The sequence below is a fragment of the Mirounga angustirostris genome, unplaced genomic scaffold, assembly GCF_029215605.1.
Source record: "Mirounga angustirostris isolate CCGP_5_RB_7025 unplaced genomic scaffold, mMirAng1.0.hap1 SCAF_5, whole genome shotgun sequence".
NCBI lineage: Eukaryota > Metazoa > Chordata > Mammalia > Carnivora > Phocidae > Mirounga > Mirounga angustirostris.
This window is the reverse complement of record NW_026991713.1, coordinates 125182807-125206652: the sequence shown is the minus strand read 5'-3', so window position 1 is coordinate 125206652 and position 23846 is coordinate 125182807. Positions and strand designations below refer to the sequence as shown.

The 23846-nt window shown below is 38.8% G+C and overlaps 1 protein-coding gene across 2 annotated transcripts in view; it reads right to left on the bottom strand.

Moving 5' to 3' along the window:
* Positions 1-23846, bottom strand: part of ITGA8 (integrin subunit alpha 8) — a 180137-nt gene that overhangs the window by 141218 nt on the left and 15073 nt on the right. For both annotated transcript variants that reach the window (XM_064592014.1, XM_064592013.1), the window contains exons 3-4: positions 9462-9562; positions 5623-5746 (exon numbers count right to left, since the gene is read on the bottom strand). In XM_064592014.1, the coding sequence (XP_064448084.1) occupies positions 5623-5746; positions 9462-9562 (225 nt within the window). The remainder of the gene's footprint in view (positions 1-5622; positions 5747-9461; positions 9563-23846) is intronic.

Genomic DNA, 23846 nt, shown 5'->3' with positions numbered 1-23846 from the left:
TGATCGCCAAGAGGAAGTTAATTTAAAGTTGTTCTATAATCATTAGTTAGGTACATTTGGAAATTGCATTTAGGGTCACAATGAACCACACGGGCACATTGGAATAACAGTGTTTGCAAAAGAGAAAGCTCTCTAGTAATGGCTTATTTTGTATTCTATCCAATATAATTCACTAACTGAATGTCCAATAGGTCCTTACCATACCGTTTTTAAAATTATGGGTAGGTCAACCTGTGGGTTCCCAGGGGATTGTTATAAAAAGTCTCTAGGACATTAGGATCAGGAATTTACTACTGTCTACAGCTTTTTCTTCTTCTTCTTCTTCTTCTTCTTCTTCTTCTTCTTCTTCTTCTTCTTCTTTTTTAGATTTTATTTATTATTTGGCACAGAGGGAGAGAGAGAGAGACTGGTTGATCATGAGCAGGGGGGTAAGGGTAGAGGGAGAAGCAGACTCCCCACTGAGCAGGGAGCCCGATGCCGTGCTTGATCCCAGGACCCTGGGACCATGACCTGAGCTGAAGGCAGATGCTTAACCCACTGAGCCACCCAGGCACCCCCTGTCTACAGCTTCTAAAATGCTTAGCGTAAAATCAGTGGGGGGGCATCTCAATCATTATGTAGTTTGATATGAACATGCAAATAATTACTCCTTTTTTTTATGAGGGATATTCCTGAATGGAAACTAAGATAAGAGAGCAGGAAAGGAAATGGACATCATCATAGGAGAAATATATAGACTGTTTTCTGGAACAGTGTCTGTTCCAGAAGCTTTTTGATAGATCTGGCCTTTCTAGCTTTTTCTAGAATGTCTTCTGTTTTTTCTTTCCTTTGGTTAGTCCTTAGCTAATTTTAGCGTTGTCATCATCCATTTTTCTCCAGATGCTCCCTGTATATTTTAATATACTGTTCTATCACATACACTGTATTTTTTTATGATAATACCTGTTTTTAATTCAAATGTCCATTAATGCCTTGTGGGGTTCTTTTTTAAAGCTAAGAGTTTTTTTTCTCAGCTTTATTCATGTATACTTTATATATAAAAATGTATATTTTAATATATGCATTTTGATGAGTTTGGACGAAGGCATACACCCATGAAACCATCACCAAAATCAAAGTAATAAGGATTTCTATCACCTACAAAAAAATTCTTGTGTCTCCTTGTTTGTTTTCTTGTGGTAAAAACACTTAACATGAGATTTAACCTCTGCAATTTTTAAGTGCACAACATCTTACACTATATTTTTATGAAATTTCTTCCTTAAGTTATATTTTGTGGTTTGTAGTTCCAAATGCTTTAAAATTCCCTAAAGGTTCATCTGTATAACCTCCAATGTCTGGGTACCAGTTTTCTGGAAGTTCATGTGTGTAAATATTTCTATATGAATACCTGATATATGATCATGTAAACATATATGTGTAATCTTGTGTATATTTAGAAATATATTTTTCTAATGTACAAAGCTCTTTAGAAATCCTTTTTTAAAGCCAAGTCTTTCTTTCATTTTTAATATTGTAAATTATTCAAAAAGGAAGAAATATGACCGTTCTTTGAAATTATTTTGTTTCAAAACAGGAAACTGAAAAAATTAAGAGAAAATACTAATTTTTTACGAAACTCATTGAGAAAATAACCAACTTCAAATGTTTATTTTAAGCAGTGGTTATAAGAAAATATGAGGTAATTTTTTCTCTTAGAGTTATAGTTCATGAGAGCTAAAGGAATCTATCTTCCTGGAACTTCAGAGCATCTAAAATTTTAAAATTATGTCCCAGAATGAACTCAAGAATCCAGGGAATCATGCTGATTGGAAGGCCATATGTAAATAATCCTCACCTGAATTATGAATGATCATAAGAGCTGTAGGCATGTCATGAATATGAATGAGCAGATTAGTTCCCATATTGCCAAACATATCGGTGGGATATGTTTGTGATAGGGAATGAGCACGAGAGAGTTCTTTAAATTCTCTTTTGAAAATAATATTGCTGGTGTTCCTTCTGTGATATTGACCATATGCTCCTGAACAAGCTGGCTTTGTGTTAATGAACTGTAAACTCCCAAGGGAAGGACAGGAAGTCTGCTCCTTGGGTGAATTTAAGGAGGAAGTATTTATAGTAAGAGAGTGACCACAGGAATATGAAAACTGTAGCTGTGTACTAGAGTTGGAAGAATTCTTGGCAATTTATTTAGCTATTCTGCAATTCAACATAAACTCCATTTTTACCTTGGTCAAGCTGTTCTTTTATATAGGAAAATAAACAGTAAGTAAATTGGCACCATAATGCGCCCATGTCACTCAAGACACAAGGCTGCTATAATTCTTATTTTCAGGTAAAGGCTCAGACTCATGTCTAAGTTCAGGATTTTATTTATCTCTCTACTTGACTTTTATCTTTAGCATAATAGTAATGGCCTCACACTGAACCAAGGAACACAACACTCCGAGTGGGACATGACTCAAAATATGCCTCTGTTGGCTGTTGGCTGTTGGCTATACCTGGGAAACTCCCGCTTGCCCTCTCCAACAGCCATTTGCCAAGAGAGTTCTTTGGTCCTGTCTCAAAGCTCCTCTCCCCACCCAGGCAGGCCATGTCACTCCCTACTCGCTTGCCTTATTATATTTTTTCTTTGTAGCACTTTTTGCTATCTGACGTTATATTATGAACTTATTCTTTTAAAAAAATTCTTTTCATTGATATATAATTGACATATAACATATTATTAGTCCAAGGTATATAACATCATGATTTGCTATATGTATATGTTACAAAATGATCCCTACAGTAAGTCTAGTTAACACCCATCACTACAGATCATTATAAATTTTTCTTTTCTTTTTTTTTGAAGATTTTATTTATTTATTTGACACAGAGAGACACAGCAAGAGAGGGAACATAAACAGGGGGAGTGGGAGAGGGAGAAGCAGGCTTCCTGCTGAGCAGGGAGCCTGATGCGGGGCCCGATCCCAGGACCCTGGGATCATGACCTGAGCCAAAGGCAGACACTTAACGACTGAGCCACCCAGGTGCCCCATATATTTTTTTCTTATGATGAGAACTTTTAAGATCTACTCTCTTAGCAACTTTCAAATATACAATACAGTATTCCTAACCATAGTCACCCTCCTGGACTTTACAGCCCCTGGACGTTTTTCTTATAACTGGACATTTGTACCCTTCGGCCACCTTCACCACTTTCACCCATCTCCCCACCCCCCACTTCTGGCAACCACTAATCTGTTCTCTGTATCTATGAGTTTGGCGGGAGGGGGGTGGTTTTGCTTTTGTTAGGTTCTGCATATAAGTGGTATTTTTCTTTGGTATTTGTCTTTCTCTGTTTGACTTATTTCACTTAGTATAATGCCTTCAAGTTCCATCCATGTTGTCACAAATGGCAGGATTTCCTTCTTTTTATGGCTAATTAACATGCCATTGTACATATATATAACATCTTCATTATCCATTCATCCATCGACGGACACTTAGATTGTTTCCATGTCTTGACTACCGTGTGCAATGTTGCTATGAACAGGGGGGTGCAGATATCTTTTTGAGATACTGATTTCATTTCCTTTGGATATATACCCAGATGTAGAATGACTGGATCTGAACACTTACATGTTTGTTGTCTGTCTCCCCCACTAGAATGTAAGTTTCTTAAAGATTGGGTTTTATTTTCTCTTGTTCTGTGCTTTATTCCCCAAACATAGAATAATTAATGTTCAATGTGTTGAATAGATACATAATCGAGTCTCATTATCAACAAGGAACCTCTGTTTTAAAGCCATTTAAAATAAAACCTTAATTTCACAGATTATTCATTCAGCTGACATTTGTCATGATGTGAGGAAGTGGCTGATTGATTTCAATATTTTTAAACAAAAGTCATAATCTTCTCTTTGCCAAAATCCTCCCCCAAAACCATCTGAGTTAGCTGCTTCACTTTGATCTTCAGATTAAATCTCAGTGGCTTCTTTATTAACCCTCTGATATCACTGATCCATTCTTTATCTTCATTGTTTCATTTCTGATATGTGTTTATTACCTTGCCATAATTAATCCTTTTTTTTTAAAAAGATTTTATTTATTTATTTGACAGAGAGAGACACAGTGAGAGAGGGAACACAAGCAGGGGGAGTGGGAGAGGGAGAAGCAGGCTTCCCACCGAGCAAGGAGCCCGATGCAGGGCTCGATCCCAGGACCCTGGGAATCATGACCTGAGACAAAGACAGATGCTTAACAACGGAGCCACCCAAGCGCCCTGCCAAAATTAATCTTGAATCTAAAGAAATATTCACACAAAATGGTGAAATTTTACTTACAGTTTTGGAAATCTAATTTGGGATTCAGTTGTTAAAAAATCAATTTCCTGAAACCAGTTACCAGAATGTTCTTTCTAATGACATTTCTTTCCTCAGTGTGGTTTTGCAAACTATCAGGAATATGAATGAAAATCCATTGGTTGCTTTCTGACAAATCCCAATGACCGACACAACACGTAGAAAACTGGAAGAATTCACAAAAAGACTGAGTAGATCAACCAATTGGAAATGAAAGCTGTCCCGGGGTGCCTGGGTGGCTCAGTCGTTAAGCAGCTGCCTTCGGCTCAGGTCATGATCCCAGGGTCCTGGGATCGAGCCCCGCATTGGGCTCCCTGCTCCACAGGAATCCTGCTTCTCCCTCTCCCACTCCCCCTGCTTATGTTCCCTCTCTTGCTGTGTCTCTCTGTCAAATAAATAAAATCTTAAAAAAAAAAAAAAAAGGAAATGCTGTCCCAAGTCCGGGAGTGTTCCACCAAGAAGTGATTAAACAGCTGTGCCCCAAAGATGGCACTCGCAGGCTTGCTTTCGAGGATGCTTTGCTGGAAGCTCTCTAGAATGGCCAGATGAGACTTACACTCTAAGTGTACAGAGTCTTTTTTAAAAAATGTAGATTAAACACCTAAAGGAGAGAAGTGTGCCATGCAGATAACTGGAGCACATGACTGCCAAAGAAAGCAACAGCTGTCAAGAACACAGGCTGCGGGGCGCCTGGGGGGCTCAGTCGGTTAAGCATCCAACTCTTGATTTCGGCTCAGGTCGTGATCTCAAGGCTGTGAGATCAAGCCCCATGTCAGGCTCTGTGCTGGGTGTGGAGCCTGCTTAAGATTCTCTCTCTCCCTCTCCCTCCGCCCCTCCCTCCCACTCATGCTCTCTCTCTCTAAAAAACAAAACAAAACACCAAACACAGGCTGGACAGAAAGCTTACATCAGAGTGTCCCCAGTTCCAAGCACAGTAGCTAGCTAAGACCACTCCTGCCATTAAAAAGTGAAATGGGTGGTCAGCATTCTTCAGATCACGGCATGAGTTTTGAAGAGCAACTGAGAGTTTAAGGCCTAAAATAAGGAACCAGGCAATTCTCCTGCAAAATATCTAAAAGAAATTTTCTACAACATGGAAGAGGATCAACAGAATTCTGTGTCTTGGCCGCCATGTCACAGCAAGGTGTCCCGAAAGGCTGTCCGTAACCTTCACCCCTGTCTCTTTTTCCTTATTAACGGTGTTCTGACATTGCCTGCACCATCTACCACAGAAAGGCTCTTGAGCTAAATTACAGTTTCAAGGAATAAAATCACTTACTGTTCCGACAGGGAGAGTACTCTGCGTACGCACTGAAATTCTGGATCGCTACATAGCAAGTGCCAACTGGGTCCTTTTCTGGTGTTGGTTTAAGCGTTCTCCAGTGATACAGAGAGGCACAGGCCTGTGACACAAGAAAGGCAATCAACATTTTCTTTTTTTTCTTTTATTTTTTTTTTAAAGATTTTATTTATTTATTTGACAGAGAGAAACACAGCGAGAGAGGGAACACAAGCAGTGGGAGTGGGAGAGGGAGAAGCAGGCTTCCCGCGGAACAGGGAGCCCGATGCGGGACTCGATCCCAGGATCCCGGGATCATGACCTGAGCCGAAGGCAGACGCTTAACGACTGAGCCACCCAGGCGCCCCCAATCAACATTTTCTTGACATAGTTTCCTCATACCATGATAGGATATAGCTTGTTGACTAAGGTACCTACATTCATGTCAAACTATGTTAAATTAGGGAGTGAATTAATCGGCTTCCAGCATGCTGGTAAGTACCTCAGTAGTCAGAGTTAATGAAACTTCCAAAGCCAGTTTTTTTTTTTTTTTTAACATTAATGCACCACAGAATCAGAACAAATTAAACATATAGAAAGGAATGAGATTTTCCCCTACAGGATTTTAAGTTAAATAAGTGTCAAAAGTGATTGTTTCCTAATTGAGGGTTGCTGGAGTGGTGGGGGGTGGGAGGGATGGGGGGCTGGGTGATGGACATTGGGGAGGGTATGTGCTATGGTGAGCGCTGTGAATTGTGTAAGACTGATGAATCACAGACCTGTACCTCTGAAACAAATAATAGATTATATGTTAAAAAAAAAAAAAAGAAGATATCAGGAAGGGAAAAATGAAGCGGGGGAATCGGAGGGTGAGACGAACCATGAGAGACTATGGACTCTGAGAAACAGAGTTTTAGAGGGGAGGGGGGGTGGGGGGATGGGTCAGCCTGGTGATGGGTATTAAAGAGGGCACGTACTGCGTGGAGCACTGGGTGTTATATGCAAACAACGAATCATGGAACACTGCATCAAAAACTAATGATGTAATGTGTGGTGGTTAACATAACATGAAAAAAAAAGTGATTGTTTCCTAATGGCAAAGAACTCACATCTTCTTTTCTTTTTTAAAAATATTGGACTTACCTAGAATCAAATGATCATTGAAGCAGTGAATAAATCAGTGTGATGTCTTAAAATGAGGACTAGTTACTTTCTTTGTCTAGTTGTTACATTAAGAAGTTATTTTCAAATCAAAGGATACAGACAAATTTGTAAACCTCTGTTTTGCAGATATCCCTGGTTTGTCACTGACGGTAGATCTTACAACTTTTTAAACAATGACTTTCATTTGGACACCCTTCTCACAATGTTCTTGACTGCTTTTCATTTAATGGTTTTTATTCACAACAAAACAAAAATTAATTTAAACAACAGTAAGAAAACATGATGCTTGCATAAAATACTCTGGTCACTTCTCCAGAAGCTTGGATTCAAACAAAAGCATGGTATTTGCAAGGGTATCAAATATGAAAGAGAATATATGAAATCCTCTTTAAGTAAATTAAACAATATTAATTTTGTTACAAAGGAGAGAGGCAATGAAATAAATGTCTAGAAAACATAGGCATCTTTTTGACTTGTTTTGCTAGCTTGAATCCTCCATAAGTGTGTTTTACCTGATTATTCAAGTGCTCATTATTCTCAGGACACATAATTGCAGATTCCTAGAATACGGAACCACTAGCCTACCTCCTAGTTTGATGGTATCACTCTTAAAACGATGCCAAGAAAATGAAGGCAGACACTGTTTTTTAAAGTCCTTTCATGATTCCAAGTGTGTCCTTGATAATCAGTGCCCTGTGTAACTACTTTTAGTAAAAATAACTTAGAGTCTCAAGTAAGAAGAGTGTTTCCACTACTTGAGTTTTTTGGTATTATGAGGTCTTGGCCAATACCTAAAAACTGCGAATCTCATCCACGTTCCCTATCTTAGGGCCCTCTTGGTAAACTGACAAGTTATATAGTTAATATGTTTAACATAAAGTTCCCACGGTGAAAAGCAGGAGTCTGGGCAGTGCAGACATTCACCCGTGCTACCGGTAGTCTGCCAAATGACCTCACCTGCTGGATCCCCACGGCACACTTAAATGCCAGGAAACTTTTTCCCAGTACTTGCCTGCCGTCAGCTCTAGAAAGTTACCCTTTTTATATCTGCTCAGTTTCACGCTGATGTGAAACATACTGATGAGATGAATTTGGCCTGTGACCCAAACTTAAAACATATACACATGACACCTGGCTGTTCAAAAGAATACTTCAGCATTTTGAAGTTCTGATAATTATCACATAGGGTAGAATTTATTTCCTTACCCTGCTAAGTTTCAGTGCTCAAAGGAAAAAATTAACTTGAAATATACTTAATATTATCTTATTTCCTTTCACATAATTTTGAAAATGCAAGCATGCCCCCAAATTAACCATTTTTATTATGAATATGGCATATGATTTCATTTTCAGTGATCCTGAAGGCTTCTACAAGTGTTGAATAACTTGTATAATTTATCTGTAAACTACAGATAAATTTTCAAGACTTAAAAATATCAGTATAGTACCCCAAAGATTTTTTTAACCCTAAATAGTTATTAGATGGAAGTAGCTAGCTTTCCAAAGAAATTCACATATCATACACCACTAAAGGATAAAAAGATTTTTTACCAATTCTGGAATGTGAAAACCGTATTAGTGCAAGTACAATCCTATAGAGACCATACTGTAAATTCTGGATTTGTAACTGGAGAGGGCTATCTGTATTTTATACATTACCTGTTCATGTCAAAATCTCCTTGGGGGGGTTAACCACAGACCAAATAAAGCAAGGCATTTCCTTTCGATACTTATTCTTATTAAATTATAATTCAGGCAGCTTTAAACAAATCCTAAAAGCAAAGTTATTGCTTTGTTGTTGTAAGGAAATCAAAGCCAACGGTTTAAAAAATTCTCCCGACAAAAAAAATATTTCCAGATAGGCCTAATACAGTCATTTATTTCTCAATAACTTAGACATATATCATTACTTGAAACAATAAGAGAATAGAATTATAAAGTCATAGCATTTTAAAGTTGAATGATATCTACTTGGGAGTGAGATTTTTTGCTTTAAAAAGTATTAATGTATTCAGAGAACCACGTAGTTAGTAGTTATATTTTTAAAGGAAAATTTCCTTTAGCTTTAAAAATGATCAATGATGCCACAGTAGATAAACTTTTAAAGAATCCAAATGGCAGGGCGCCTGGGTGGCTCAGATGGTTAAGTGTCTGCCTTCGGCTCAGGTCATGATCCCAGGGTCCTGGGATCGAGTCCCACATCGGGCTCCCGGCTCGGCGGGGAGCCTGCTTCTCCCTCTGACCCTCTCCCCTCTCATGCTGTTTTTCTCTCGCTCGCTCTCTAAAAAATAAATAAATAAAATCTTAAAAAAAAAAAAAAAGAATCCAAATGGCAGTCCTATTTCTCTGGTCAATTTGTAATCAGCCCTTTAAATCAATCTTAAGCAATAAAATATTTACCTCCTTAATATTTAGCTTTTATTTTTCTATCTTCCTTAGTTGTTTTGAAATGTTCAAAAATATCTCACTGATGTGGAAAACAAGCTTTATCTCCTTTAACTTTGAACACTAGAATAGATTCTTTAATTTTAAGCACCAAGTTTATTTTTAGAACGCTGATAAATTTATCATTAAAAATCTGGCATGTCCTTACATGAAAGTATTTTTATAAATATGAGCTTTAAAACATTTCAGAATACATATTATTCCAAAGCATCCCCATGATTCATACTCACCACAACTTCCCCTTTGTGAGCTTTCACTGTTGCGCCAAACCACTGATTGGATTTAAATTCTATAGGTTCCTTGGTTCCATTAACTCTGATCTTTCTGTTGTCTGACAAGGAGGACATGGAATTGTTAATAATTTGTAAAATGCGGCAGCCAGATATAACGTGAAAAATGAACGTGTCCATTAAAAATACTTGAAAAACAATTTTCATACATGGAGGGGGAGGTTCTAATCAAGATTTTTCATTTAGAAAAATACCAAACGAAAATGCATATTTGAACATGACGTTTCATAACTTACAAGAAGCAATTTTTTTTACAAGTTGTTTTCAGAGATAACTGTATTACAAACTTGATGAGGACTCTGCTAGTCTTGAATCTACACGTTTGTCATTGATTTATAAAAGATCGAAGACCAGATACTTATAACTGCCCTAAGGAATTCCAAATCTTTTCCGATAGGGAAACACACAGGAATCTCCCTGATCAGAGAAGCACGAGTTTCTTGGCATGAGTTAGCAGGAATGATTGTGAAGGACTCCAAGGTCTTGGCTTTTAACTGAGTAACATGTTTCTACACAGCCACAGAAAATAACACCTCAACGCAGTTTTATATACACTTTGCAGATGTCAGAATGACGGGGGCCATCTGGGTAGAAACTCAACCCAATTATAGCACACTTCAGGTCTTAATAAAAAGCAGATATCTTTTCTTTCACTCTTGATTCCCAGTCAACGTATTTCCCACATGGTTCTAACCGCATGGTTCTAACTGGAGGTTCGTCAGTAATAGCTAATGAATTTCAAAAGACATTTGTACCAAGGCATTTTATTTGTATGTGTTTCCTTTGGTATGCATTTCATTTTTCTTCCTTGACTCTATAATAAATGCATTACAAAATGAACTTCTAACTCCTATTAAGTGAGGCCAAAATATACATGTAATTAACATTAAATTGTGTTTACATATGATTACAGACTTTTACAAACTATATATACTCAATCTTAATCTAAAATTTACATTTTACATGTTAGTAGAAAATCATGAATTTCCTTCTTAAAAACCTTATGCTTTTGTTGTTTCTGAGCTTTTTTTTTTTAAAAACAAGTTCTGTAAATCCTTACCAGAAATGCACACAACTAGCAAAGAACTAGAGCATCTTACAGATTATAGCATACATTTGAAAATATAAACATTTCTATTTATATATAGGCACTTTGGAAAATTGTAGAACTCAGAGACAAAGAATCTTATCACCATTAATTGAGTGACTGGGGACAATTCTTTTAATCTTTGGAGTTTTGATTTCTTCTATCAAATGAGGCTAAGAATACCTTCCCCCTTTCCTCTTTCACAGGTGATCAAAGTCATAACGATCACATGAGATAAACGAAACTGAAAGTGCTTTCTTTATAAGTTGAGAAGCTGTACACTACAGAAATCATGTAGCCATATAGTTGAAAGTCCAAACCCTTTACAAATATCTCTTACTTAGAAACCTGGAAACTCAACCTAAGTCCAAGAACTGGAAAGGACCACACACACACACACACACACACACACGTTATTTATTATTGGTGATTTTTGGTACTCAGCAATGAAATTAGTAACACCTCTCAAGATTGTTGATGTGGCTTTGCTTGATTACAGGAAGAAAGTACAACACAGTGGCTTTGGAATTTCCAATCTGCTAAAAAGCCATGAAAAGACCAGCACCTCCAAAATTTCAAATATCCTTAAAGGAGATCCCTCCCAGGTTCCTGGGAGGAAGGAGATGGATTCTGGGAAAAAGCAGAAGCCACTTACAAATTGACCTTGTTTTGCTAGAGAAAATGATGTGACTTGGCCTTTGTGACTCCTGAGACATCTTTTCTGCTGTTCTGAGGTTGAACTGTGTAGTAACTGGATTAAAAGTGTTAACTATGAGGGGCGCCTGGCTGGTTCAGATGGTTAAGCATCTGCCTTCGGCTCAGGTCATGATCCCAGGGTCCTGGGATCAAGCCCCACATCGGGCTCCTGGCTCAGCGAGGAGCCTGCTTCTCCCTCTGCCTCTCTCCCTCCACATGCTTACTCTCTCTCTGTCTCTCTATCTCTGTGTCTCAAATGAATAAATAAAATCTTAAAAAAAAAAAGTGTCAACTATGGGTTATTTCCCAGCAACGAATTTCTTCTGGACCAAGAATACAAATGAATGGACTTCACTAATTCCACACACATTCCAAGGATTACAAGAGAGACTTCCACTGTCCTTGGTTTCTATTTACAGAGATGAGATTCAATCTCGATGTGTCATCCATTCCATGATCTTTGAAGTGGACAAACCACCTTTTCAAAATTCTGCTTTATTATTCCAATAAGTTCTTTGACTTTAAATCTAATATCATAATTGCATAAAATTTCAAATGAGCGAAATATGCTTGGGCTTGACTATGGAAGTGAACTTTCCCAATTTCCCACCTTCCTTTTCTGAACAAGATTCTTTCATGCCAAATACCCCAGCACAAGGCTCCATGCTATCTGTTGCACACTGGTGCTCAAGAAACCTCCCATGCAAGGACAATGTGTTTGATTTGATTTGATCTGATCTTTACTGACAACAACCCCCAGGTAATATCTGTAAATACTCAGCACAGTTTCTGTCCTACTGAGCCCACCTCTCTATGGCAGAGGGCTGAAAACCTGGAATGTACATTTCCTAGATATTCTTACAAGTAAGACTCTGGTTGAATGAGAGGCTCATGAGAGGTCTGAAAAGAGAAGATGGAGAAGCCATTACATTCTGGAGGCGGTTGCGGGCATGCGTGCACATCAGCGGTGACAGATGTGATGTTCTTCATGAAGCTCTCAAGCATCCCTTGACAGTAATTCCTTTTTGGTGCATCAGGCAACAGAGATCAAGTCCTGAACTTCCATATTTTTTCATCTGCAGATAGTGACCTTCCTGACCTTCACAGCCCCAGTCTTTCCAATGGCCAGGTGAGCCTCTCTGGCTCTGTATGCAATTGCTTCTGAGTTGTAATATTCAAAGTGGTTTTGGTTTTCCTGACCAAATTCCCACTGATGCACTGATGATATGGGGCATTGCAATCAGTATAGAGAAATGTGTATCTATAGCAGAAGAAGGACACTGGTTACCCTAAGTGCATTGTCAACTCCAGAGAACTCTTGGAAGGGCCAGTGGTTCTGGGAGATGGTGGAGACCGTTAGTCACCTAAGCAATTCTCTCCTTGGCATATCACCAACTGTGGAGAAAATAGAGCCATAAGCTAGGGAAAAGTTTTAAAGTGACTGCATATGATTTAAATCTTTCTAAGCAGCAAAAGACTATTAAAAATTAGTAAATAAATGAAAATCCAGGTGAAACTTTTTTCAAGGGAAGGATCAATATATTTAATATATAAAAAACTCCCGAATCAAGAAAAGACTAACATTGTACAGGAGAAAGTTCTAAGGACTTGAATAGGCATTGCAGAGTGAAGAAGAAATTAAATAGCTTGTAAATTCATGGACAGGTCCTGAGCATAGAATGTTTTTCCATCTTTTTGACTTTCTCTGCTTGACTTATTTCACTTAGCATAATCTCCTCCAGTCCCATCCATGGTGATGAAAAGTTGGGTATTCATCCTTTCTGATGGCTGAGTAATATTCCACTGTATATATGGACCACATGTTCTTTATCCATTCATCTGTTAAAGGGCATCTCGGCTCTTTCCACAGTTTGGCTATTGTGGACATTGCTGCCATGAACACTGGGGTGCATATGGCCCTTCTTTTCACTACATCTGTGTCTTTGGGGTAAATACCCAGTAGTGCAATTGCTGGGTCATAGGGTAACTCTATTTTTAATTTTCTGAGGAAACTCCACACTGTTTTCCAAAGTGGCTGTAGCAACTTGCATTCCCACCAACAGTGTAAGAGGGTTCCCCTTTCTCCACAACCTCTCCAACATTTGTTGTTTCTTTCCCTGTCCATTTTTGCCATTCTAACTGGTGTAAGGTGGTATCTCAATGTGGTTTTGATTTGAATTTCCCTGATGGCTAGTGATGATGAACATTTTTTCATGTGTCTGTTAGCCATTTGTATGTCTTCTTTGGAGAAGTGTCTGTTCATGTCTTCTGTCCATTCTTTGACTTGATTATTTGTTGTTTGACCAACTCTATGGTCAAATAAAGTTGAGGGTCCATATCTGGGCTCTCTATTCTGTTCCATTGGTCTATATGTCTGTTTTTGTGCCAGTACCATGCTGTCTTGGTGATCACTGCTTTGTAATATAGCTTGAAATCAGGCAATGTGATGCCCCAGCTTTGTTTTTCAACATTTCCTTGGTGATTCGGGGTCTTTTCTGATTCCATACAAATTTTAGGATTGTTTGTTCCAGCACTTTGAAAAATGTCATTGGCATTTTGATCGGGATGGTGTTGAAGGTATAGATTGCTCTGGGTAGCATAGACATTTTAACAATGTTTATTCTTCCAATCCATGAGCATAGAATGTTTTTCCATCTTTTTGTGTCTTCTTCAATTTCTTTCATGAGTGTTCTATAGTTCCTAGAGTATAGATCCTTTACTTCTTTGGGTTAGGTTCATTCTGAGGTATCTTATGGTTTTTGCTGCTATTGTAAATGGAATCATTTCTCTAATTTCTCTTTCTACAGTTGCACTGTTAGTGTATAAGAAAGCAACTGATTTCTGTGCATTGATTTTGTATCCTGCCACATTACTGGATTGCTGTATGAGTTCTAGTAACTTGGGGGTGGAGTTTTTTGGGTTTTCCACATAAAGTATCATGTCATCTGTGAAGAGAGAGAGTTTGACTTCTTCTTTGCAAATTTGAATATCTTTTATTCCTTTTTGTTGTCTGATGCTGATGCTAGGACTTCTAGTGCTATGTTGAACAATAGTGGTGAGAGTGGGCATCCTTGTCGTGTTCCTGATCTTAAGGGAAAGGCGCTCATCTTTTCCCCTTTGGAGATGATATTTGCTGTGGGTTTTTCATAGATGGATTTTATGAACTTGAGGAATGTTCCCTCTATCCCTATACTCTGAAGAGTTTTAATTGGGAAAGGATGCTGTATTTTGTCAAATGCTTTTTCTCCATCAATTGAGAGGACCATATGGTTCTTCTCCCTCCTCTTATTAATGTGTTCTATCACAAAGATTGATTTGCCAATGTTGAACCACGCTTGCATCCCGGGGATAAATCCCACTTGGTCGTGGTGGATGATCCTTTTAATGTATTGTTGGATCCTATTAGCTAGGATTTTTTTGAGGATTTTGGAATCCATATTCATCAGGGATAACGGTATGAAATTCTCCTTTTTGATGGGGTCTTTGCCTGGTTTGGGGATTAAGGTAATGCTGGCCTCATAGAATGAGTCTGGAAGCTTTCCTTCTGTTTCTATTTTTGAAACAGCTTCAGGAGAATAGGTATTATTTACTCTTCTAATGTTTGGTAGGATTCCCCAGGGAATCCACCAGGCCCTGGACTCTTGTTTTTTGGGAGGTTTTTGATCAATGCTTCAATCTCGTTACTGGTCATTGCCCTATTTATGTTGTCAATTTCTTCCTGTTTCAATCTTGGCAGTTTATAGGTTTCCAGGAAGGCATCCATTTCATCCAGGTTGCTCAGCTTATTGGCATATAGTTGTTGATAAAAATTTCTAATAGTTGTTTCTGTTTCCTTGGTGTTAGCTGTGATCTCTCCCCTTTCATTCATAATTTTATTACTTTGGGTCCTTTCTCTTGTCTTTTGGGTAAGTCTGGCCAGTGGTGTATCGATCTTATTAATTCTTTCAAAGAACCAGCTTCTAGTTTCGTTGGTCTGATCTACTGTGTTTCTGGTTTTTAATTCATTGATCTCTGCTCTAATCTTAATTATTTCTCTTCTAATGTGTGGCTTAGGCATCGTTTGTTGCCTTTTCTCTAGTTCTTTAAGGTGTAGAGTTAGATGGTGAATTCAGGATTTTTATATTTTTTTGAGTGAGGCTTGGATGGCTATGTATTTCCCCCTTAGGACCGCCTTTGCAGTATCCCATAGGTTTTGGACCGATGTGTTTTCATTCTCATTGGTTTCCATGAATTGTTTTAGTTCTTCTTTGATTTCCTGGTTGACCCAAACATTCTTGAGCAGAGTGGTCTTTAGCTTCCAAGGGTTTGAATTTCTTCCAAATGTTTTCTTGTGATTGAGTTCCAGTTTTAAAGCATTATGGTCTGAGAATGTGCAGGGAATAATCTCAATCTTTTGGTATCAGTTGAGACCTGATTTGTGACCCAGTATGTGGTCTATTCTGGAGAAACTTCTGTGTGCACTTGAGAAGAATGAGTATTCTGTTGTTTTAGGGTGGAACGTTCTGTATGTATCTATGAGGTCCATCTGGTCCAGTGTGTCATTCAAAGCTCTTGTTTCTTTGTTGATTTTCTGCTTAGATGATCTGTCTATTGCTGAGAGTGGAGTACTGAGGTCTCCTAAAATTAATGTATTATTAATATTACTCTTTATTTTGGTTAACAGTTGGCTTATGTAGATGACTGTTCCCATGTTGGGGGCGTAGATATTTACAACTATTAGATCTTATTGTTGGATAGACCCTTTAAGAATGATATTGTGTCCTTCTGTGTCTCTAACTACAGTCTTTAGCTTAAAATCTAATTTGTCTGATATAAGAATTGCTACCCCTTCTTTCAAGGTCCGATGGCATGGAAGATGGATCTTCATCCCTTCACTCTCAGTCTGGATGTATCTTTAGGTTCAAAGTGAGTCTCGTGTAGACAGCATATGGATGGGTCCTGTCTTTTTATCCAATCTGCAATCTTGTGCTGTTTTATGGGAGCATTTAGGCCATTCACGTTGAGAGTGATTATTGAAAGATACGAATTTATTGTCATCATGTTGCCTGTGAAGTCCTTGTTTCTATAGATTGTAAGTTTCTGTTTTTTATCACTCATGGGGTCTTTGTCCTTTTATAGAACCCCCCTTAATATTTCTTGTAGGCCCGGCTTAGTGGTCACATATGGTCACACTTTCAGTTTCTGCCAGTCTTGGATGCTCTGCATCTCTCCATCCATTCTAGATGACAGCCTTGCCGGATAAGGTATTCTTGCCTGCACATTCTTCTCGTTTAGTACCCTGAATATGTCTTGCCAGGCCTTTCTGGCTTGCCAGGTCTCTGTGGATAGGTCTGACATTATTCTGATGCTCCTTCCTCTGTAAGTAAGGAACCTGTTCCCCCTAACTGCCCTTAAGATGGTTTCCTTGGTTCTAAGATTTGCAAGTTTTACTATCACATGCTGGGGCCTTGGCCTAGTTTCCTTTATCTTGGGAGGGGTCCTCTCTACCTCTAGGACATGAATGTTTGTTTCATTCCCCAGATTAGGGAAGTTCTCAGATACGATTTGCTCAAATATATCTTCTGGTCCTCTCTCTCTCTCCACCCCCTCAGGGATCCCAATAATTCTGACATTGGAACGTTTCATGGTGTCACTTATTTCTCTGATTCTGTTTTCATGGATTTTGAGTTGTTTCTCCCTGGCCTCCTCTTTATCCTTCTTTTCTATCAACTGGTCTTCTAGATCACTAATTCCTTCTTCTGCCTCACTTATCCTAGTTGTTAGATTATCTAGATTAGATTGGATTTTACTGACATCATTTTTAAGTTCTGCCAATTCAGCTTTCATTTCTGCCCTTAGAGACTCTATATTGCCATTAATCGATTTCTCCATTCTAGCTATTGTCTTCACAGTTGTGAGCCTGAATTCCATTTCTGACATCTTGGTTATATCTGTATCCATTTGTAAATCTGTGGCAGAAGTCACACTCTCTGCATCTTTCCTGTTTTGGGGGTTCCTCCTCCTAGTCATTCTGTTGAGAGGTGGTTGAGGGAGTGTACAGAGTCCAAATTATTGACCACAACCCAAGCAAGATGCATCTGTTTTCTAGGGACCTTAAGGTTGTTGGCCTCTTGTTCTCCCAGCCTGTCTTCTGGGGGAGGGGCCTGCCACGCTGTTACTCAGGCAACCCTGTTTGTGCAGAGTTGCCCTGCCCCCTTTGCGGGGATGGCTCAGTGAAAACAGGTTTTGGGGGGCTTTTGTTCTCTGGCAGCTTTCCCTGACAGCTTTACGTATCTCTTCTGAGAGTCAGAGCAGAAGAGATCGTTTCCAACCCTCTGCCTCAGAGTAGAGAAATCGCAGTCTGTTCTTCAGCGAGCTCTCCATGCCACACTCTCTCCATTTCTGTTTGTTCTGCTACAAACTGCAGCATCCTGGGTTGTGCACCCCTCAGCAGCACTCCCAGTCCTCACCTCCAGGTCGGGGCACATCTCTGCCCTTTGTGCTTCTAAAACCGCCAGCTGCTCCCAGTTCGCAGGCACACCCTACCACTCCAGTTTCAGCCTGGGGCACTTCCCTAAAGTCCTTTCCCTGCTGATTCCAGTCTGCGAGTCTGTGCCCTGTTCCCAGCATGGGAGGCTATCGCTCACCGGTGGTGCAGTATCCCAATGGCTCGGCTCCCTCCCCCTGCCGTTTATCCTCCGATAGCTGCCCATGGAATCACGGCTCCCCACTTCACACCTCAAAACCAACTGCCTGCAATATTCTGTTTGTAGAGATCCAGATCTATCTTCTTACATCTCAGGCTGATTTTGTGGGTGTTCAGAGTGGTCTGGTAGATACCCAGCTCAATTCAGGGGACCGGTTGGAATAGGGTCCCCTACTCCTCTGCCATCTTTTCACATGCCCCCTAAATGTACATTTTTTTTTTTTATCCAAAGAATTCAACTTTCAGGATTTGGTTCAATGGAAATAATTACACAAATGCTTTAAGATGTAATATGAAGATATTTACCATCCTGGTTGTGATAGCAAAACTGGAGCTTAAATATTTATATCTAAGGGATTCAAACAGAAATTCCTGTTATCTATAAAATAGTTTACTATCCAACTGTTAAAATATACATGACAGACTTGTATGCACTGATTGAGGATAATGTCTACAAAATATACTTTTCTTTGTTAGCTCTTCCAAGGCTTAAAGAAAGTAGAAAAAGGTACAAGGACTTAATATAACAAACACTTATATTCCTACCAGGCAGAATTGACAAGCTTCTTCACACTTACAAACATGACAGTATCCTTTGACAATTATCCCTAGCTCCATTCCCCTCCTTTCCTTATCCAGAGGTATCCACCACCATGAATTTGATGTGTATACTCCTGGCCATTTAAAACATAATATCCATGAATAATATAGAACAGTAGTCTGAAATTTTTTTTCTCTAAAGGAAAGAAAAGACATACTTTAGGTTTTGCACTCTCTCTGGTCTTTGTAGCAACTACGCCTCTCTGCTCTTGTCACGGAAACAGCCATAGACAGCATGTAAAAGAATGGGCTTGGCTATGTTCCAATTAAATTTGTGCATGGACCCAGAAATTTGAAATTTATATAATTTTCATGTGTTATTAAGTGTTATCCTTTTACAAATTTTCCCCCAACCATTACAAAATGTAAAAACTACTCTCAGCTTACAGGCCATACAAAAACAGGTGGTGGGTCAGATTTAGTTGTAGTTTGCCAACAATTTCTTATTGAGTATGCCTTTGTGCGTTCCTTTTAATTGGAAAAAAAAAATGGTACTATATTGTCTGTGTGTAATAGTCTGTGCTGGTGTTTGTCATTCAATTTTATCTTTGTGAGAGATATCTGTGTTTAGATAGATGGATAGATGGATGGATTTAGCTTTCTTTTTTAAAAGATTTTATTTATTTATTTATTTATTTTAGAGAGAGAAAGAGAGATTGAACACGCACAAGCAGGGGGAAGAGCAAAGGGAGAGGGAGAGAGAGAATCCCAAGCAGACTCCTGCTGAGCACAGAGCCCAATATGGGGCTCTATTTCCCCACACTGTGAACATGACCTGAAGCCAAAATCAAGAGTCAGATGCTTAACCAACTGAGCCACCCAGGCAATCCTCGTTCATTCGTTTTAATTCTTGCTTAGCATTGTATCCTACTCCATTTCCATTTTAATTATCCATTCCACCTACATGTGAACATTTGGGTTTTTTTTCCCCCATTTTCCTACTACATCCTTATATCCATCGCCACCTACACATGTGGATGAATGTCTGTCTGGCACCAGGGTAGAGATGACATTGCTGGGTCACACAGAGTCACCATATCTACTTCCTCAGCTGTGCCACAGCAACTACAGTTCCCATGCACACCAGCAGAGCCCAAGAGAAGGGCCAGCAGATCTTGTCTTGTAGGTTTTTAAGTTTCTGACCAGCCAGATGAAATGGTACCTCCCTTTGTTCTGTCTTCATTGGCATTTCCCTGATTATTAGCAGGGTGATCATCTTTTTCTATTTATGATGCACACACCTTTTTCTTCTGTGAATTTCCCGTTCCTATCCTTTGCTCATTCTCTTGTTTGGTGATTCATTTTCTTGATTTTTAAGAATTCAACATATATTCTGGGTCTTGATTCTTTCCCCCACATATATGTTGCAAATATCATTCCCTGATTTTTGCTTGTCTTTTAACTTTGTTTATGGGGCTATTGTCCAACTGGAATTTATTTATTTATTTTTTTTAACATGATGCGCCCAGATATCTTACTTATTTTCAATATGAAAGGCCAGTTGTCCCAACACCAGTTATTGAACTATCCATCTTTATTCTTGGAGAGTTGTAATTCTACCTCTGCAGTGATTAACTCCGGACATGATCTGGCCCCTGCCTGCCTTTCCAGCATCAACTCCTCCAACTGCCCAGGATTGTTAAGCTGCAGACACATTGATTTTCTGTCCCTTGGACATGCTCAGCTTTTGTTGTCTTCTTATTGCATTTACTATTCCCACTGTGACAGTTTTTCACATGGCTGAGCACTATCTGAGATGATCTTGTTTCTTGGTTTGCATGCTTACTCTCTGTCTCCTTCAGAATATATGTAAATCCCATGGGCGGAGACATTAATTCTCTGCTTCATCTCTGTATTTCCCACTTCTAGGACGGTGCCTGGCACATGTATGCCCTCCATAAGTTTGTAGAATGAGTGACCAAGCTCCCATATAATTTATTCAGAAGTTTGTCTAGGATATTGGTTACTATGATCTCACTTTCTTTTTTTTTTTTTTTTAAGATTTTATGTATTTATTTGACAGAGAGAGAGACAGCAAGAGAGGGAGCACAAGAAGGGTAAGTGGGAAAGGGAGAAGCAAGCTTCCTGCTGAGCAGGGAGCCTGATGCGGGGCTCGATCCCAGGACCCTGGGATCCTGACCTGAGCCGAAGGCAGACGCTTAACGACTGAACCACCCAGGCGCCCCATTATGATTTCACTTTCATTTCAAATATGATCTGGGGGCTGCCTGGCTGGCTCAGCGGGTAGAGCATGCAACTCTTGATCTCGGGATTGTGAGTTCAAGCCCCTGTTGAGTGTAGAGACTACTTAAAAAAATAAAATCTTAAAAAATAAAATAAAATGCGATCTGGGGGAGAAAAACACCCTAAAGATAAAATCAAAAGATTTGTAGGCCAAACTGGAAAATTTAGATGGGTAGCAGCAATCAAATTGATTTGGCTTGTCCCCCATTTCTGGGCTTTGAAACCACCTCTCTTAAATCGGAAGCTTGGTCTCGGGCAGTCTGGGTACAAATCCAAGTGGGTGGCAAGCCTACTAACTCTTGGTTCCTTTCTCATGAGAACATTCATTTCAGAGCAGGAATGAGGGAGTGTAGAATATGGTGCACATATGGGCTCCAAGCAGATTTTTCTAATCATTTAGCTTGGTCAAATGGGAGGAATTACAAGAAGTGAAGATAGAGCACCCCGGGGGAGAGAAGGGAAGATCCGAAACTGACACAGGTGCAGCAAAACATTCTGGTAGATGGGGGGATTCCTGAAAGCTATTTGTAGAGAAGTCCTCGACCTCGTGCTGGAACACAGAAAGCTTCCTTATACCTTCAGTCATCACTTTAAAGCGCAGGGCCTTAGGGATTTTCTTAAAGTTGTTGCAGGAGCTGTCCAGACATTTTTAATCAGGAAAAGGGTAAAAAGAGATCTTTAAACGTTTGTTTGTAATCTTTCCCATAATCAATGTGTGCTGTAAAAGTTTCATTTAAATTGAAACTACATATCTGAGAACAGGGATTACTCCTTTGTAAAATTCAAAATAATACAGCTGGTGGCGGGAGAGCTCCTTGTTGGAAAGAAACAAATCCAAGAAAAGCACCTGTGTTGATTTTTATGCCCCAGAAAATCAAACTTCCAAATGTGTGATTCCCGATACCCTAAAACCACTATTAAAAACCATTAAAGAACAGCTCTGTCAGCTTCATACTCTTCATCGTCTTAGTGTGAGTTTTCAAGTATTTGAGGAAATATCACAAATTCATTTTTCCATGTAACATTTAAGAAATTGAATTGTAATTGTAAATTGTAATGTTATTCCTCCCCCAGTTTTATTGAGATATACTTGCCATACAACACTATAAGTTTTTTTTTTTTTAAAGATTTTATTTATTTATTTGAGACAGAGCGAATGAGAGAGACAGAGAGCACATGAGAGGGGGGAGGGTCAGAGGGAGAAGCAGGCTCCCCGCCGAGCAGGGAGCCCGATGCGGGACTCGATCCTGGGACTCCAGGATCATGACCTGAGCCGAAGGCAGTCGCTTAACCAACTGAGCCACCCAGGCGCCCTACAACACTATAAGTTTAAGGTGTATAGCATCATGATTTGACACACACATACACACACACACACACATATATCATGAAATGATTACAGTAGTAAGTTTAGTAAACATCCATTATTCTCACATACAGATACAAAAAAAAAAAAAAGGAACTTTTTTCCCCTGATGGTGAGAACATTTAGGATCTACTCTCTTAACACCTTTCATATATACTACACGGCAGTGATAGCCATAGTCATCATGGTGTACGTTCCATCTCCAGGACTTGTTTATCTTGTAACTGGAAGTTCGTACCTTTTGACCACCTTCCTCCAATTCCCCCCACCTCTGGTAACCACAAATCTGATCTCTTTGTCTGAGTTTTTGTTCTTGTTGTTGCTATTGTTTTCTCTTAGAGTTCACATATAAGTGAGATTATACAGCATTTGTCTTTCTCTCTTATTTCACTAGTGTAATGCCCTCAAGTTCTGTCCATGTTGTTGCTAATGACAGGGCTTTCTCCTTTTTAGTGGTTGAATAATATTTCAATGCATATATATACCACATCTTTATCAATTCATCTGTTGATGGACAGAAATGTGTTATTCTGATTAAATGAATTTTATAAACATATTATCTACATACGCAAATGTGTGTGTGTGTATGCATGCACTCATGCACACACAGACACACAAAAATAGTTTTCCTGTCTTCATCTAGTAGATCAAATCTAAATGCCTTGCCCTCCACAACATAGGTCTGGGGCCCCACACCTGATGTCCAGGGACAGCATTTCTTTCCATTCAGATAACTTCCTCTCTGTTCCCTATTGAGTCCCATTCCTAGACCTCATATATGATGTTTTTCTTGCAAAATTCCATTCTTCCTTGTTTGCCAACTAATCCAAATCACTTCCTTAAAACCCTGCTTTTTAGCGGAGAGTAGAATGGTGGTTACTAGGGGGCTGGGGGAGGGAGACAAGAATGATAGGGTTTAACAGCACAAACTTGTAATGAGTATTAAATAAGCCATAGAGTTCTAATGCACAGTGTAATGAATCTAGTTAATACTACTGCACTATAATGATATAATGTGATAAATATTGTTTCAGTGGCAATCATATTACAATATATAAATGTATAAAAGTAACATGCTTTAAGTTTATAAATTTTAATATGTTAAATTTATCAAATATAAATAAATGAGCAAACAAAATAATTGAATGAATACAAATGAACATCACACATTGCATCTAAATAGTGGAATGAAGTAAACCAAGCTATTAAATAAAATATATGTGTCATCAAAAAAAAAAACTGTTTTAAAATGTAGGGCCAAAAACTCTTTTCAAATCAAAATTCTTTCATATTTTTGTTTTTAAAAATTCAAACACTACAAAGTAATGAAACTTGCATGAAGAATTATATAAGGCACTAAGTGGAAAGTCATTGGAATCCTACTCCCTGGATATAGTAGCTGTTAAGTTTGGTAAGCCCATCCAACCCTTCAGAGTTTAAGAGGCTTTTAGCTCATTCCTCTAGTCTAAGACATTTCTTTTCTGGAAATCATGAAAGCTTTATTTTAAATTATTATTTTCATATCACTATTTAAATGTTTGTTTCCATACATACTATGTAGTTTTCCTGATCTGGATGAGAATATAAATTTTCAGCTACAATTATTTCTAAATCTATATTGTCTTACCAAGAATAAAGATCATATTC